This window comes from Neophocaena asiaeorientalis, unplaced genomic scaffold (genome assembly GCF_003031525.2).
Source record: "Neophocaena asiaeorientalis asiaeorientalis breed wild unplaced genomic scaffold, Neophocaena_asiaeorientalis_V1.1 scaffold174, whole genome shotgun sequence".
Taxonomy (NCBI): domain Eukaryota; kingdom Metazoa; phylum Chordata; class Mammalia; order Artiodactyla; family Phocoenidae; genus Neophocaena; species Neophocaena asiaeorientalis.
This window is the reverse complement of record NW_020174922.1, coordinates 4,092,283-4,111,007: the sequence shown is the minus strand read 5'-3', so window position 1 is coordinate 4,111,007 and position 18,725 is coordinate 4,092,283. Positions and strand designations below refer to the sequence as shown.

General features: G+C 40.2%; 1 protein-coding gene across 3 annotated transcripts in view; it reads left to right on the top strand.

Moving 5' to 3' along the window:
• Positions 1-18,725, top strand: part of BNC2 (basonuclin zinc finger protein 2) — a 287,514-nt gene that overhangs the window by 147,653 nt on the left and 121,136 nt on the right. For all 3 annotated transcript variants that reach the window (XM_024760460.1, XM_024760459.1, XM_024760458.1), the window contains one exon: positions 15,646-15,881. In XM_024760460.1, coding sequence (XP_024616228.1) covers positions 15,646-15,881 — 236 coding nt within the window. The remainder of the gene's footprint in view (positions 1-15,645; positions 15,882-18,725) is intronic.

The window sequence follows — 18,725 nt, the reverse complement described above, 5'->3', positions numbered from 1 at the left end:
AAAAAAAAAAAAAAAAAAAAAAAAAAAAAGTCATTTTTTTTCTTTATTTCATGTGAGCATTGGCAGAAACTCTGACAAGCAGTTCTTCATATTTTATTATGTTCTTGTCTGCAGAATCTCTGTCAGGCAAAAACCTTGTCAGCGGAAAACCTGTCGTAGGATCAGAGGAGACAAAAACAGGTGTCACATAGGCAGTCAAAACTGAAGGAAAAAAGAGATTAGGCTAAAGAGAGAAAGGCAGACAATTACATTAATGCCATTGCTTTTATCTTATAGATGTGTGTTATTATCTCGGGGTGCTGAGTGCGCAATTGCCTCCAAGAAAAGTAGACAGGAGACAAGGGGAAACTTGATAGTTATTAGCTGAAGAGGCAGTGTGTCAAAGCTGGATGGGGTTCAAAGTTTTGCAAAGGAAAAAAACTGCAGGCAGCCAGCAACGGCTGTGTGGTTCTGCTTTCGGCTACATGAACCTAGTAGCAGTCTAACATTTCGACTTGGAAACAGATCATAGAGAGAAAAATTAATGAAAGATCTCATTTGGAGGTTTTGGGGGTAGCATTTATCCTATAGACCATGCAACTGAATCATAATAGTTTCTCTCATAAAATCTTGCCTCAATATGAGACACGAAGACAGGCATTTGTCAGTTCAGCTGTGTTGTTTGGATATGTTTAAAGCACCTATTATCAACACACTTTTAATTAAAAAAAGCTATTAAGAAACGCTTTTACTAAGTGTGAACATCTGCACGTGCAAGCTGTAAATTAGGAGATCACATATGTGTGACTCAGTCAGAGACTAAATGAACTTGGCAAGTGTTTTCTCTTACTGGTTTTTAAGTACAGTAAAATATCTACAGGAACAATTGCTACATTTTAAAATTTGGATTTTTTGTGTGTGTGCGCCTGTTGGTCCTGATTAATAAAACTTGTCCTCTAATCAGAAATTAGGATAATTACCATTATCAAATTGGGTAACCAGGATTCACAGAGCTAACCAGTATCTGCCCCCTCTTTGTTTACATCATTCAGGAGACTTCTTTTCTTAAAGTTTGGAGCTTTATGAAATATTTGTGATGGTATATAATAGTTTCATTTTGGAAATGGCTTAAACTCTGAGAGCCCTTTAGCCTTGTTGATAGGTTTTAGGTGTCAAAAGAACCAACTAGTAGAGAACGGGATGGTAACTTTAAGGCTTTCCTCTCTGCTCAGTTGTACATCGATCATGTTAATGGAAAAATCGGCAAGCATTGCTCTAGTCCCTAACATTTTCTGATCATGCATTTGAAACTTGGTCAGTTTAGACTTTTCCTGAGACTGCCTTCTTAGCCCTTTTTTATGAGCAGATCTTTATATAGAGGTCTTTTATCCCACCAGTCATAGATGCAAAGCAGTTTGATACTTGATATATGCCTTAAGCCAATCCAGCAGTACAGAAGAAAACACGCATCAGTGTCAAAAGTATGTGTGATAGCCCAGAGTTTTAAGGGATTACAGTGGGAGAAAAAGATTGATTATAGATTTAGAATGAGATTTCAGGCTGACTTAGTGGGAGAGAGAAGGAAAAATACTTGTGACACAAAGGTGACGTTCATTAAAAAAAAAAAAAAAAAAAAAAAAGACCGAATATAATCATGTCTTTCTTTTAGGTATTTCCTACCAGCTGCTGGCTTTTTGTATCACTGCTCTCTCTCTCAGTTTTGAAATACTTCTTCACTACATGTGAAAGAGTTTAAAGCACATGTTCTATCAAAAATAAATATGCCTTGCATTTATAATGTCTCCATAGTGAAATTCTGATACAGATATATGCTACTTAAAGAAAATTAAGTCTTTAAAGTTAATAAATGGGAGTAGGGTGACTATTCTCTTACAGAAGAATTCATTTTCTGTTTGTTGAATACTTGTTCCGTTCAAGTAGCAAATTTCAGTAGTTACTTTTAAAGGGGGTATATTTTGTAGTCAGTGTGCATTTAATTCATTGATCTGTGAATTATATAAAGCAAGGTTTGTGTAGTCAACTTTCAGCTCACCTTGGTGACTAGAGATTGGATAGAACAGCAGCAGGAATAATAATAATCCCCAAACCTGGTTTCAGCAAGTAGATTCGGTTAGTCAGTCTCTTCTTAGACTTACTGTCAAGTTTGCAGATTGCATTTGCTCTTTCCCCTTACCACCTTCTGATGGAGATGCATATGAGGAGAGACATGCCCCCAAAAGTGGGCCATGGAAGGAAAAGGAAGGAGGAAGAGAAGCAAAACCAAGGATCTGTTTAATCTCCTTGCCAGGAGAGTGAGCTTCTGAATAACCCAGTGTTGACAGTCTACTTTTACGTGTGCCTCCGTCAGACTTTAATGATTTCCAAAGTCTGTTGTGAGGACTTTATTATGCATAAGGCCACAGGGGGGAAATGCCAGTCAGTTTGAAATATTACCTAGATAGTCTCAAGTGGAGCTCAAATTCTACCCTCGACTAATTGTCGGTGTGTGTGTGCATATCCATACACACTCAAAGCTGCATGTCAGCCAGGGAACAATTAAAATCCGTAAGACAGGGGGAGCTCATTGGAGCTCCTTCTGTCCCCCTTTCCTCCCTACAGTGTAGGATCACATTCCTAACGGACCATAAGAGTATTCATATACCTATCCCTCATGTATTAAGGCACAAGAAAAAAATCGGGCATCATTCACATAAGGCATATAAGATATAGTAACGTAATCAGGGTTTTTGGAGGCTTGGCAGAGGTGGTGGTGGTGTTGTTGTTGTCGTTGCTGGTTTTTTTTGTTTGTTTTTTTTTTTTTGACTTAAAAACACTGACACACTATTTGTTCAAGAAGAAAAATAAGCCCTTCACACAGAAGGGCTGACAGATTTTATCACCAGGCTTGGGGATCAACTCTTTCAGCTACGTATCATTCCTTTTCTTCTTTCCTTAAAAAAAAAATTCTAAAAGCAAGCCGTCTCTCTCTTTGGTATTAAATATCCTAATTAATTCAGCCTTGACAGTTCCAGTTAGAAAGTTATGACTTAAATGGAACATGAGTTATTTTATACTTAATTTGCTCCCAGTTACACAGTTCTCTCCCCCCAAAAGTAGTGAATACAATGTGCAGTTCTAAATATTACTTCAAGTCGTAAGGACTTTTTCTCTTAGTAACAATCATGGTCCACCTTCCTGATCGATCACCTGATTCACTAAAAAGTTTTTTAATATGTCATCATTGCCATTTACTAATGTTCTCCCCCAGTGCTATGGCTTTTATTGGGAACTGGCTTACAACCTATGGGTGGGTTAAGGCTTTGCCCTGTGCCTTGATGCTCTTGGCCTAGTAAGAGAGCTGAGTCTTATAATGGGAAAGGATTGATGTTTTAATGATTCCAAAGGGCCCCTTTATGATGAAATTCTAAATATGCAAAATCCCATTAAACCTGTAGAAGTTCATGGGCTAGCTACCTTGAAATGACATATCATTATATTGGGTATAGTGTGCATATTATAAAGTATCGTATAATTGGAAATTATTGGTCATATTAGCAAGAATGAAGAACCGCCCACCCTTATAAATTCAGAGGTTATGGTCTGGGTACTTGAAGTAGGAAAGGGAACAATATTCTGAATTATAAGTAATCAAAACTTAAAAATCTGCCCCCAGAAATTGCCCTAATAAAATTCTGTCACTAACAACTGTTTTTATTCGACTCTTCAAGTAATCGTGGAAAGAATTCCATAAAACAACATTTAAAGACACATTGAAATGTTAACCTCTTAGAAATTAAAATAGTATTCTAGGACTCACAGCTCCTAAAAGCTGACCACTTGATGCTATTATAATTTGGAATCCTAAGGGGAATTGGGGCAAGAGACTGTAGTTCTTGAAACAATTAGCTTTGCAATTTAAGGCTCACTTGGCTTTCTCCCAAAATGAAAGAATAAGGCTTCTTTAATTTTTTTTTTATTTCTAAAATTGCTTCAAATTAGCATTTAAAAATTAAAAAATATCCAGGACAGGACTGGAAATTAGTGAAATAAAAGGCTTCCTTTTAGACCGTTTTCATACAGATTTTTAATTGTTTTACTCTGCGAAGTAGGCGGCTTTGAAAAATTGTTCCATTTGGCTCACTTTTTATTTTATTGAATGGCTATAAGCTTCACACCGCCATGCCTGAACAACTATTCGATGGAATCCACTGGACATCAGGGCCCTGAAGTATTTGAGCGTATTCCTGTGAAAACCACCTAAGTCACTTGAATTTGGCTTTTAAAGAAAGTTATGTTTTAAAAAAGTTGTGGAAAACTAAGAACTATAAACTATCACTGAGGGCCAATTTTCTAGGATCGGTGAAAAGCACTTTTATACTCCTACATTAAGAAAAAAATGTATCTGAATATGGTCTTATTTCTGTGACCTTCACAGAAAATATTGGAAGTGAAGTCTGTAGAATTACAGGTTTACATTTATTTTAATTTATTTGAAGGTTTGGGGAGTAATTCCTGTTATTAAAAATCGAAATAAAAAAATAGTTATTCACATTTCATTTAATAGATGCAAGTTCTTTTATAACCACCCCTCACACGCTGCCGGTACTATTTTTTACATTTGAAAACTGAATTTTATAAAGGACATTACTTTGTTCTTTAAGTTAGCAATGTAGTTAAAAGTATATATTACTTCATATTTATTCCATATTTTGCGTTACATTTTATACTTATTTTACATTTATGTTACACACTTACATTGATGAAGCACAGAAATTCCGGCTGTTGTCCTTATGGTGATTCTGTTCCTGACAGAAATGAGTTTTCTTCATACTGACTTGTGTGTCTTTTTTGGGTCTTGTGGCTTAGCCACCACTTTCCTTTGAAAAACTATAGATCCTATCAAAGTGTTTATTGAAATTATATCCAGGCTTCAATTTCTCCTTTGTTTTATAGCCTGAAAATTACCAGTTCAAACTTCTGTTTCTGGCATTGTAAAGAAATCCAGGTAAATTATGTTCCCTCAGTAACCTAACTCACAGTTTAAGAAGCTCTTATTGTATGATTTTTTTTTCTTTTTCTAACTAGTATCCATATTGTACAGTTAAACCCTTTTCTTTTTCCCAAGAAAATTCTGCATACTAAAAAAGAGGTTAATTTGTCTGTTTGCTTTTTTTCTTCCCTCCAGACCTTTTACAAAAGAAAAATAATCTTTTCTTTGTAGATGCTCTTCTTACCTTATTGTGTTGACTGTTCTCTGACCCCTTTCCAAAGTCTATACACTTGTTCCTTGGTATCCAAGGAATTTGGTTCCAGGACTCGCATGGATATCAAAATCCATGGATGCTCAAGTCTCTTATATAAAAACGCTGTAGTATTTGCATATAACCTATGCATATCCTCCCAAATCCACCATATACGTTCATCATCTCTAGATTACTTATAATACCTAATACAATGTAAATGCTATGTAAGTAGTTGTAGGACATGGCAAATTCAAGTTTTGCTTTTTTGGAACTTTATGGAATTTTTTGTTTGTGAATATTTTCCATCCACGGTTGGTTGAGTCCATGGATCAGTACCCATGGATATGGAGGAGGACTGGCTCTACTATACCTTTTCCTATAGCTAGGAGACCATAGATCTAGCACATGGACCACAAACTTAGTGATCTGAACTATGATTCTCATAGTGACTGTTCATTATGATGTGGTCTCTGCACCCTGGTATTAAGCTTGTTTTCTTTAATACCACTAGATCTCACACTGCTTTTACCTAGAAATCCATTGGATGCCCCCAAATAATGCTTGAAGTGGTAGGAAAGGGAATAAATTATGCAACTTTAGTTAATTTCTGCTCAGCTAGCAGCCCCATCTCACTTCCTAAACTGCTGTAATTACCCACCCCCACTGTTGTCTAGAGTGTAAAGAGCAGAGGGGAGGGCTGAGAATGAGACGTGAGTGAAATTAAGAATTGGGTGGCACAGTGGAATCGAATCCTATCTTTGCACACTAGCTGTGTCCATCCACTCAACAATATGAGAGCTGAACACCCTTGATTATGTTTCAGATATGGTTGCTGAAGCTCTTATGATAAAATAGGCACAGAAGCGACCCAGTAAATGGGCAACGTGTAGTTGGTATGTGCATGATTGGCTCACTTTAAGTGCTATCATTGTTGAGACAGTTTGCTCTTAGATGAGGGGACCTCTCCAAGTTTTATAGAAAAGGAAAACAGAACTTGTATGGAAGCTGGAAGAAAAGGGTAGTTAAAAAGGTAAAGAAAGAAAGAGGAAAGGCCCTTAATGAACAGCATTGAAAAATTGAAAATTTGAAAAATGTAGCTCAGCAGTTGGAACCCTGCTTGTCTCTCCAGCCTCATCATGTGCTACTCTCCCTTGTTCACGTCCTAGCAGAGATGGCTTTGCCTGGAACACCCCATCCCTAGCCCTGTTTAAATTATGTTCTCATGTCACATACCCAGTTTGTAATACTGTGTGTTAATGTGTATTTTTTTAAAGTCTGCTTTCCTCACTAGTTTTGTTAGAAAGGCAGTGGGCAGCTCACTTTTGTTGGAACAGAGAGCCATGTTAGACGGTTATTAGACTGGAAAGTAGTAAATCAGTCTTTCCAAGGTCTTCTGACCCAGGTTAAGAATTTGGGGGCTGGGAGGGTAGGGCTGGAGCATTACTGGAAACTTTTGAGCAGAAAAGAGACATATTCTAAGCAGCCTTTTGAGAATACTGACTTGAGAACTGACTCTGTTCTTTCTGTATTACACCAGAGAGAGAGCAGAGGCAGACCACACCACACCAGACCAGCCAGGAGTCGCTTGCAGTAGTGGACTTAGGAGGGTCTAAAAGCCTCTACTGAAGTGGTAGAAGTTAGGCCAGAGAGGAGGGTTAGATCCAGGGGAACTGCAGTGGAGACATTTACGGGGACTAGGTAGTCAGAGATAATTTTGAGTGTTCATGCTATATAAAGTTCAGTGAGAAAAACAACAACAAGATAGAAATTTGTAACTAGTGTGTGACCCTTAACTACATAAAATTATGGACTGAAGAAAAGTAGATGCAGCTACATCAACAGGTAGACAATAGTGCCTTTGGTTGGTGGGATTATGTATGACTGTCTTCCGTTTGTTTTTCTTTTTCTCAAATTTATATTTTTTCAATGAGCATCTATGAGATATTCAGTCAAAAAAAATCACAACAAAAAAGATTTGATTTCAAGCATTTTGGCCTAGTTTCTTGGATTTACCTTTCACAGCAGTAGGGGTCACAAGTACATGTTTGGAGTTGAGGGCACAGAGTTTGGGTAGAACTCAACTTACAGGTTAGGGATGGCCGGTGTAGTATAGGAGTAGTTGGATTCCTAGAGGCAGATGATCACAGGTGGGCAGCTGGAGAGGCAGCTCCTCTGGAATCCTGATGGGTCCCCTGCATCTCAGTTGATTTCCCGTCCAAATCCTCCAAACTTGAAAATCTCAGTCATCCTGTAACCCTGACTCATCTTCACTCCAGGCATCTATTTTCTTCCCCGTACTTGTTAGCTTGGTCTTTGTTCTCCTTTTCCTTCTCCTTGTACTAAGGTAGTGGTCTTCATGCTATTGTCTTGCCTGCCCCCAAAAGAATTTTGAAAACAAAGTTCCATCCTAACATTTTCATATGCTAAGCAACTTGCCAAGGTCATGCAGCAAGTTGGTGGCAGAGCTAGCATTTGAACCCTTGGAGTCTAGCCCTAGAAACTCTGTCCTTAATCTGGAGGATAACAAGCACTCTTGAAGCACTGGGAACTTCAAATCATTGTTCTAAGTCATTATTTTTTCTCTTAACTCTTGTTTCCAGTTCACTGTCCCCAAATAACATGACCACAAATGAAATCATATGTTCACTGCAAAGTCTTTTATCATTCATGTCTGCAAGGAAAATTAAGAAAACAAGATAATATATCCATAAATGGAAATTTTATTGTTTAATTTTGATGAAGAGGAATAAGATCAAAGCAATATAAATATTACATATTTTCATAATTTATTAAACATAAAGTAGATTTTTGTCAGAAATGCATCTGTCAATAAAATGGATAGGGCAATAAATTTTTTTCCTCCTAGATTAGTTCATGTATCAATAAATGAATAGTACTTATTGTAAGGAAGAGGAAAGGTACACTATCGGTTCCTTCCCCATTTTTGCAGATCTAAGTGCTCAGACACCTGTTCACATGAATACGTGGGACTAGGAACTTTATCACATTGTCATTCGGTTCTTAGAAATCATTTCAGATTACGTGCCAACAATTACACAGTGATCAGTTAGTTTCTCTTTGTTTCATCCACCTTATTACCCAGATGTTGTTAGAGTCATTTACTTTCTCAATTTCTGGAGAAAGACATTAACAAGACATAGCAAATGCCAATTTATAAACTTAGCTGTTAGTCTTTCACTTAGCGGCATATCACTTATTCTCGTATACACCAAAAAGACGGAGAAAATTAAAATACTGTGTGTGTTATTCAGATGACTTCTGCAATATATCTTTTTTTTAAGGTGATAACTTTTATTACTGCATATTTAGCTTTCTTAATTGATGAAAATTTCCACCAGTGCTCATGGCCAAATCAGGCTGAATTATCATTGGGAAAAGAAATGAACTCACATTTCAATACAAATGAATGTATTAATATGCATTTTGAGGAAAGTTGTAAATAATAAATTATGAACTGCAATTCATAGGATAGTTTGCTAAAACAGTCTAGAATAAAATGTGGAGCTAATAAAATTAATAAAGGTACAATAGAAATGCTATTTCGCATTACTTAATTAGTAATGATGCACTATAATGTATAACTTAAGATTTTTATGAAATGAGGAGTATGTTAAAAGTCAGGGTATTACTTTAATAATGATTTGTGTATCACAATCTGGTGTTGGACTTTAGGAACAAAGTAGGTAAGAGCCATATTTTATAAAAACATGGTCAAACTTTTAATGTGTTTAATGAAAGAAGTTATATACTGCTAAAAATTAAGTGCTTTGGCATTTAGGTCATAATTTAATTTTATTTCTATTAACAGGATGTAGACATATTCAAAACTTTATAAGATGAAAATGATTAATCATAACAAATATTTTGATAGTATTTGATTAAATGGGTAGTAACTACCTTATTAAATGATACACATTGTTTCTGAATTTCTGTAAAATTCCTATCCACAGGTTTTATTCAGTGCATCTTCCAAATTTCATAGGTCTGGGAAAATATTCAAACTGAATTTAAAAGAGTGGGCAGCACATGTGCTCGGGAGCTTTTTGTCCCAGGTGATGACACCTCCTGGGGATGAGTGTCAGGAATAATTGAAAAGAATGGAGGGAAAAGCCATTTTCAGCATTAGACACTTTTGCTTTGCGCTCACAGGATACTTCCTAAAAAGTGATACCTTATTAAATAGGAATGCAAGAGGTGAGTGCATGACTGTTGCCCATTTTACATAATGTCTGAATTCTGAATGCTCCAGCGTAGACCCGAATATCAGGTTCTAGCTACCCTTTACTTGTATATGCATGACCAGGGGAAGAGGGCCCTTTTCCAGGTTCTTGGTGTTTTTATTAATCCTTAAACAAGGCTTCACAAAGCGATTCAAACTGGCCACTATTTTGACCCCCAGGAGAGCTTTACACCCTGCGCCAGTGCGCTGTATAAGTCAAGTCAGAGCTATGCCTTTATTTGGTAAAGGAAAGAAGGGTATAGTTTTCACAGGAGGATTGGGGATGGATAATCTGCATGAACAGGCGGGCCTGTTCTCAGGGGGATCAGTTTTAGGAAAGAGTAAATATGGGATTACAAGATCTGGAAATTGAGTCCCCATGTCTGCGTATCTCTGAAAGGCCGGTGCATACCCCAGGTTTAGGCAGATCATCATTTGAAGTCCACTGAGTCAGGGCATCTCCCAGTGGAGTATTGCAAACATTTTCTACCCTGTTCACTTAACTCATAAGTTATCCTGCCCTCTAACTCATCTCCGTGGTTTTCAGTGGCATGTATTGTAGGCGTGTATGTCAGCATCACCTGTGGTAATTTTTCACCCGAACCATGACCATCTCCCTCTCGACCCTTCTTCCTTAGGGATTGTGGTTCTGTGGCCATGTGTCCCCAGCTGACACCTATTGCCTTAAATAAACTTCTGGACTCTTGTCAGAGTTTTACATCTAAAATTATAAGTCATTTTCACCTTTTAAAATGTTTAATATTTTCTATATCCTATTAACCAGAAATAAAATTATATTATAACCTTTCCACAGGTTTTGGCCTGCAGTGTTAAGGTTTCTTACAGACTGCCCATCTGACTTTTCTGTATTTATCTTCAACTCTTTTGCTGCAAGCCTGACACATTCTTTGGATATTCAGTTCTCTTACACACACCTCATTAGTGCAGTGGTTCTCAAAGTATTGTCCCTGGCCAGCAGCATCAGTGTCTTGTGGAGACTTGTTAGAAATGCCAGTTCTTGGCCCCCACCCCTGACCCAGTGAATCAGAAACTCCAGGGGAAGGTGGCCCAGCCATCTGACCTGTGTTTTAACAAGCCCTTCATCTGATTTTGAGACACATAATGTTTGAGAACCCCTGCCTTAGTTCCGTCTACCTGGACTGTCGTCCTCCTTTCTCGCTTGCTGATGACTTATAAGAGTATTCCTTCCCGGCAGAGTGGCCCTCTCTTCTGTGTCCTACAGTACTTTATCACATCTCTTTTACAGCAAAGATGACTTCTGCATCTGCATGCGGTACCTGCCTTGGTGATAAGTTGTTAAGTGCCAGTGAATAAACGCATGTATGCATGAATGAAGGAGAAGAGCATTTTAGGAGGAATGGTGTTCAATCAGGTCAGCTGCTATGGCGAGATCATGGCGAAGAATGAAGGGAAAAGCAATGGGATTTTGTAGTAAGGCAGGTGTTGGTGACCTTTGAAATGCTTGCTTCAGCAGAGTGACGGGCAGGAAGCCCAGATTGTTGGGAGTTAGGGACTTCCAACATGATGAAGGCTTGCACGTTTCCAGAGTTGCTTATTGACTGTTTATCTGAACGTGTGGTAGAAAAAGAAGTTCTTGGGAGAAATAATTAAGTGACCTTAGGCCAGTTACTGACCCTCACGGAACCTGTGATCTCCAAATAGGCAGTAATAGTAATACCTTGTGTTTTAAGTTTTTTTAAAGGATTAAACGAGATTATTGTAACCCTTTAGAATGATGCCTAACATTTAGTTAGTACTTAAATGGTCATTTCCTTTGTTCCCCTTCCCCATACAACAATAATTTTTATTTATTAATGTTGATGGCATCCATCACCCTTTGCAAATTTGTATGAGATATGAATTGTTCAGGATACCCTCATTCCAGTCACTGGAGAAATTGTGAATTGCATTTGGCCTGGAACTAACATACCTTGTTGGACCACTGACAGCTCCTTTGAAATACATGTTATCTAGCTGGAAGGACACCCCAAAAAGGTACTTGTCTTAGTTAAGGCTCTTTTAGATACAAATTACAGAATCCTACCTCAAGCAGACATAGAGAGAGAGAAGGGGAGAGAGAGCTTTTGTTGACTCGGGTAACTGAAAATTCTGGGAGAGTCGCACCCTCAGGCACTGCCATCTCTGTATCTTCTGGATCAAACAACATTGTCAGTCCTTAGTCTTTCTCAGACCATCCTGTGGCTCAACTGTCCTCCATGTGACTCTCATTCCCAAGCATGTTTGCCAGCTACAAATTTCAAGAAGAGGGAAGAACTCCCTAGTATTTCTAACTGATAGCCTGGATTCAATATCACTCTTTAGACTTAGGTCACTTGCCCATTCTTTTCTGCTTTTTTTTTTTTGCGGTACGCGGGCCTCTCACTTTAGTGGCCTCTCCCGTTGCAGAGCACAGGCTCCGGACGCGTAGGCTCAGCGGCCATGGCTCACAGGCCCAGCCACTCCGCGGCATATGGGATCTTCCCAGACCGGGGCACGAACCCGTGTCCCCTGCGTCGGCAGGTGGACTCTCAACCACTGCGCCACCAGGGAAGCCCCACTTGCCCATTCTTAAACTGGTTGTTTTGGCCAAGGAACTGGGAGGTACTGGTTTTCCAGGCCTGGCTTCAGGAATATTCTGTTCTATGAAATAAATGGTACTGAGTGTAGGAGAAAAGGGGTTCCCTGAAGGGAAATCCAGTTTCTGTTCCCAGAATGAAGGGGAGGCACGGCAGGCGAAACAATTGATATCATATTATTGTACAGACAAGTGCTTTTCAAATTGTGCTTCTGGGAACTCTAGGGGTCCCACTGAGATGCTTAAACAGGAGGAAGGGAAGAAGAGGGTAATGCATGGTGGGAAGTTGTCAAATTCATGCTCACTCGAGCTTTATTAAGAGTAGCTTCACTTTCATATATTTTTATACCCAATTTCTGGCTAAGATTTCATTTGAAAGTGGAATTTTGGCAATACCATTGAAATAGGACAATTTTAGCAGATGGTTAGGTCCATAGCTCATAAAGGCAGATGACCATCATTTTCCCACTCCATCCTGCTGAACAAGTTCTTGCCCTACCTTTCCTTCATTCCCATTGGCCCAACTCATATTACTAACCCACCTGAGATCCAGACTTGAATCCCCCAGTCAGACATAGGAAGAGCATGACATTAGGCAGAAGTCCAGTTCTCAGTTTACTGTTATTATGACAGTTTAAAAATTGTTACTTAACCCTTTGCCGACCAAGGAGACGTCCCCTCCCAAAGCTGTTGTCAACTTGGTGACGCAGTACAGTCCAGCAGTTATAAAGCAGAAAATTTGATTCATTCAAAAATTTGACCGAGCATAATCTTTGATGATATGTTTATGCTGAAATTTGCAGTTGACATCTGCAAGCTGAGCAGTTTACTTTTTCAAGCCTTCCTCTATGGCTCATCTCCGAGGTAACTGCTGCTTAAATCACACCCGTGGGACTTTTTCCTTACCAACTATTGACTTTCTTTAACTATTTGGCCCGCCCCTTCATTTTCCATATCAGAGCCCAAAATGTAGCTATTTGTGTAAATAAAGTTTTATTGGAACGTAGACATGCCCATTAGTTTAATTTAAGTCTGTTCTGTTTTCCCTCTATAGTAGCAGAGGTGAGTAGCTGTGAAACACGGAGCATGGCCCATAAACCTAAAATGTTTACAGTCCGGACCTTTACAGAAAATGTTGTTAACCTCCACTGTATATTTATGTGGCCTATTTATTTATGTGTCTTCCTACTTCTTGACATGTGGCATGCTAAAGAATCAGTAATGTCCTTTTAATACTCTCACTCTCTGACGGTCTCACAAGCATATATAGGGAAATACTTTTGCTTTTACCTGTTCCACCTGTGCTCTTTCAATTCTCTGAACAACTTCTCTTTGTTTCTGTGCCCTCAACAGTTTAGTCCTCTTCATCTTCTAAAACTTCCAGCCCTTTTTAAGGAGTGAGAGGGAGAGGGGTGACAGCTTTCCGCCTGGCCCTAGGGCACACTGGTGCACACACCTGCATATACTTAATGCATAGATACAAGGTGCCGAACACATGGACAAAAATCAGGTTTGGTGTCATTTTATTTCCCCTCTACTCATCCCTCCCAGTTTCATATTTGTTTTGCTCACAGCGGTATAATTTTGTGAAGAAGTGCTTGATATGGGCCAGGAAGGTTGATAAAGGGAAACGGAAGCGGAGATTTCCCTCGACCTGCGTGCTGGATTTCTGTAAGCAGAGCAGCGACTCATCAGAAGGCTGAGTAGTTAAGCTGTACTTGAAGAAAAACAGGGATAATAATACCTCTCTCCTGCATTTTTGCTGTCTAAATGCCCTGTGGAGCGAGAGAAGACTTCAATCCCTGCGCTGGTGAATCCCTTATCTTTCCCAAACGTTAAATTAATTTTTAAAGCTATTTATTCAAAGTTGACTTAACCACTAGAATAGGAAAGATCAGACAAATCAGCTGCAAGAAATGAAGTATGAGGAAACCCGAACTCTTTGACAAAGTATTCCTGGGAGTAAATGTGTTGAATGAAGCCAGCGGGTAAATGATAAGGGCCTTTACACTGTGGATGTAAGAAGGCAATTTATCAAGAGTACATGAACTCTCCAGTGACCACAAGTCAGGAGGAAATGAGAGTGGAGGAGGAACCCTAAAAAAATACACTTGAGATACTAAAAAGTGTGAGTGTGTGCGCGCGTGCACTTTTAAATACACACATTAATATGCAGAAATACCGGTGTATTAAAAGAGGAGCTGCTCAGAGTGTACACATACGGTAGCCTGTGCTGTTGGGGAGAAACCTTGGGTGCTTGCAGGTAGAGTTAGGATTTGAGCCTGGTGGTTGTTGTCTGATACCCATTTGCCTGACTCATGAGATTAGATGACCATCTTTCAGGCTCACGTGTTTACCTCTTTTAATCTTCAGAAGGTCATGTGTACAATTCTCATAGTTGAGCTAATGCTTTTGTGTTCTCTTCAGGAGTTCAAAGCACCTCTCATTCGTTATCTCATTCATCTTTTCAGCATCTCTTTGAGCCCTGTAGGTGAGACAGCACTATCTTAATGGGTCACTTTAGAGAAACTGAGGAAAAATGTCGCCACATTATCTGCAGTAGGGTTCCGGGTAACTCAGATAAGGATGGGGATGAGAATGTATGGCTTTATCTTGGCTTTCAGAGCTAGGGAGAAGAGATGTGATTTCTTAGATTTGAGGAGAAGAAAGCCTAATTGTTGAAATACTAGTTCCACTAAAAATATTTACTCTGAGAATGGTCATCCCCAGTTTTCTGTGCTGAAGTGACGCAGCTGAAATACACAGAAATTCTTGTACTTTGATTGTAGTCATTTCTTTTTCCAGTTTCATCTCATGCTGAGCCCTTGTCAGAGCTGTTAATAAAATACCTAATTATGACTTGAATTCCTTTTCTTGTTTGTTTCTCCTGAATAACTTTTAGAGAACATTGAACTAACAGGTAAACGGCAAGAGGGGAATTTAGGAGAATTAAGTTTTGGGATAATTCCCCTTAGCTAATTCAGCTTTGAGGTAAATGACTAGTCCCCCGACCCAGAGGTCAGCTTTCCTTATTCCCTCTGAGTTAGTCCTTTTTCCCCTGTAAGTCTAAAGAACACCTTTCTTTTCCTCTTCAAACCATCCAGGTATCATAAGGGGTGAATCTTACTCAGAAAAACGATGTTGGTTGACCCGCTCTTGTGGCCGAGTTGGCAGTTTTGTGCGTGTTCCTTCTTTTGGTGCAGGGAGGGGAATACCGTGGTAACTTGGGTTGAGCCATAGTTCAATTAGCAAATTAATTAGTCAGGTTTTTAGCGCCAGCCACGGTCCTTTAGAAACCTCCTCAGCGGCTCTCTTCCTGAAAGCCAAATGTATTTTGTATTTGCTGTCGTCTGCAATTTATAAACACACGGAATCCAAAAAAACAAACAAACAAAACCGGGAGGAGGTGGGAAGAGCACTGTTTACATTGCTCAGCCCTGCTGAGACATCTGTGATTATGATCCAGCTATTAGATATGGAGCCCCCTGTAACTTCCGGTAACTCGTTTCTCCTTTCTTTGTCTCTGCCCTCTCCTTTTTATCTCTTTATTCCCACCTGCCCCTGGACCTCTGGCGGGACCACCGCAGCCTTGGATAAGCTCAGCACGCAGCACCTCTACCACCCCACCCAAGTGGAGATCGTGCAGTCCAACGTGGTGTTTGACATCAGCAGTCTGATGCTCTACGGGACGCAGGCGGTGCCTGTGAGGCTCAAGATCCTGCTGGACCGTCTCTTCAGCGTCCTGAAGCAGGAGGAGGTGCTGCACATCCTGCACGGCCTGGGCTGGACCCTGCGTGACTACGTCCGGGGGTACATCCTGCAGGTAGGGGGAGGACGTCAAGCCGGTGTCGGGGGCCAGCTGGAGAAGGGCTGGGGTAGGAGCCCTCGGCAAACCTGCCGTCCTTCCTGCCCCTCACAGGCCCGGGCATGCACACCCCATTCTGGTTAACATGGTCCTTTTGGCAGGCTGCTCAGGGAATTGGAAGAAAGGAGCTGTGGGCCAGCGGGCCGGCATCCGGCCTCAGTGGTGAACGTTAGAAAGGAAATAGTGGTCTGTTGCCTAGGGTTGCTCTGTTTGCATTCTTTTGAATTCAACTCCCTCTCTCTACAACGCGGGCCTCCTGGCTTCCCCAACAGGCCTTATCGAAGCCCTACTAAAAGGGAGGGTACGGAGGAGGGTGACGGGTGTGCGAAAATCTGAAATTGCACTTCATCTGGGTTTCGTAGGGCTGGTTCTCACGCTTACTTGGTAGGTTTGGTATTTTCTTGGTTGTCTCTTCTCTGTACCCTAACCATTTATTGCTGCTTCATCCAAGTCAAAGGAACAACTCTGTAAACTCCCTGCTTTTGTAATCAGTAAACCCTCACATTCCAAAACATGCAAACCTGGTTGTAGATTTGGCCTTTACAGCACCTGTTCCTCCAGCTTGAGCCCCTTCTGTGTGTCAGGGGCACTTCCGGTCTGGTAAGAGTCTTGAGACTTTTCCGAAGGGCCTGCAGCCTCCACTCCCCATGCCCCCAGCCTCCTCGCCTTTTCCATCATTTTTTGCCATATATCATGAGTCGTTTTGCATTGTGTACTTTGCCTCTGAAATGTTTTTATGGCCATCTGTCTTCCCACGACCCTTGAAGGGTAAATGTTTGAAAGCAGCATGTTGGGAGACCCCAGGATCCAAAAAGACTACACTGGACGATGAAGAAATACTCCCTCCTGCCAAAGGAGATCACAGTTGGAGAAGGTAGAATCTGAAGTGATGTTTTGAAATTTCTTTTGGGGGATAATACCAGGAGAATTGACCCATTCCAAAAAAAAAATTGGTTTTGGTTCTGCCAGCCTTGTTGATGGCCCGAACCACCCTGTGTTGTGTGTGAGGCTGCCAGCTTGGTATGTGATGAGTGGGGGAGAGGGCCTTGAGTCTCGCCCTGGCTTTAACCTGGCGTGAACACACACACGCTCCTGTCATTCTCCTGTGTGGTACCACCGGGTGTTAGCCAGGGCGAGCGGATGAGGGATGCTGAGTGGAAGTAGAGAAAGGGGGAAGGTAGGATCACCCGCCTGCTCCCGAGACTGCTTTAGTTAGCGTAGAATCATTTCGTAGTGAGACGTCAACTCTCTAAGGCACAGGGCATTTGGCCCTCAGAAGATGAGATGGTGCTGATAACAGGAATAATTATATATTACGTTTTCAGTTTATATAAGACTTTCACAAGCATTCTCTCATTTGCCCCAGGTTGGGGACGTTTCAGTGGGGTGAGTGGAAAGTTAAGTCCTGGGTGATCAGGGGGTCCTGAGGCGGTGCAGGGTCCAGGAGGAAGGGGCCAGGAAGAACAAAGCATGGAACCAGTTCCACAATCCCCGCTTAGGCCAATCTGGAGACACACACAGTGCCACGTCTTTCTACAGTTGTTTCCACAGATGATTGTTAATGTCCATTTGGGATGGGTTCTACACTGCAGGAAGGAACAAACCTCTTGCAGATTTCTGAATGGCACTGTCAGCTTGGCTAAGCACTCCTTCCTTTATAAACTGTAGGGTAGTATATGCCCCGACCTCGTCACATCTTTACTGCCTCCAGTGCAATGCTTCGTTCTGTCACCAATGCTGTATTTCAGGTCCACGTGTCTATTTTTGCCTGAAATAGCTGGACCATACACATGATCTCTTACTGTTGAAACACAGAGATACGAGCATGACTGTGATTAATTGCCATCGTAACCACCCAGTGTCCCGTGGCATTTTGACGGCAGTAAATACAGAACCTGCTCGTTGTTCAGTGCTGTAGTCCTGATGTTCTGCCTTGAACGGTGCCTGTTCTTTGTTTTACTTGAAATTATTACTTAGGTGTTCATTTTTTCTCAGCATTTCCACAGAACTGTAAGACAGGCGTAGAAAATGTACTCCATATTTAGTTTTGTGTGAGGGCCTAGGATTTAAAGATACAAAATTACAAGAGAAATTAAATTTCAGAGGAAAATTCAACAAAACCACAAACTAATAGTCTCTTATTTTGGGGTGAAATACTGCCTAATAAAGAACACTGTCACTTATTGTGATAATTACTTAATTGCGAAAATTATAATTAATTTTCATTAATGTCTTAGAGATTCTGAGAGTCTCAAATTTAATATAATCTGTTTTCTCCACTCAGGGTCTGAAATTGGCGTTTTGAGAAAATCATAGATGATTTTTATATTCGAGGAACACTGGGTTTCGTTTCTGTCTTGTTTTATTGGTAGTACTGATGTCATATGGATTTTATTTAAATGATGCTTTTTGTCATTCGGCATTTATCAGCTACTTGTTTCTTGTGAAAACAATTCTCGGTTTAGGAAAAAAGCAAGAGGTTGAAGGACACAATACTGTTATTTATGTAGTGAGAAAATGCTCATTTCATTAAAAAACAATAAGCAAGAGCTAGACTATAGAAATAAACCTTTTTTTCTCTAAAGCAATGTTATTTGATTATTGGCCAGTACTTTTAAAATTATATATGGTAATGATAAGGTATGCTCAGATGACTTTGAATGTAATTATATGTAACAGTTTTGAGCAGGTAGACTATAAAATGTGCGTCCAAAGGTTGTGGAACCCTATAATGCACGATTAGTGTACAAGTCATTTTATCTGGCTAAAACTCAATTGTCTTGTAGCCCTCAAGGCATCAAT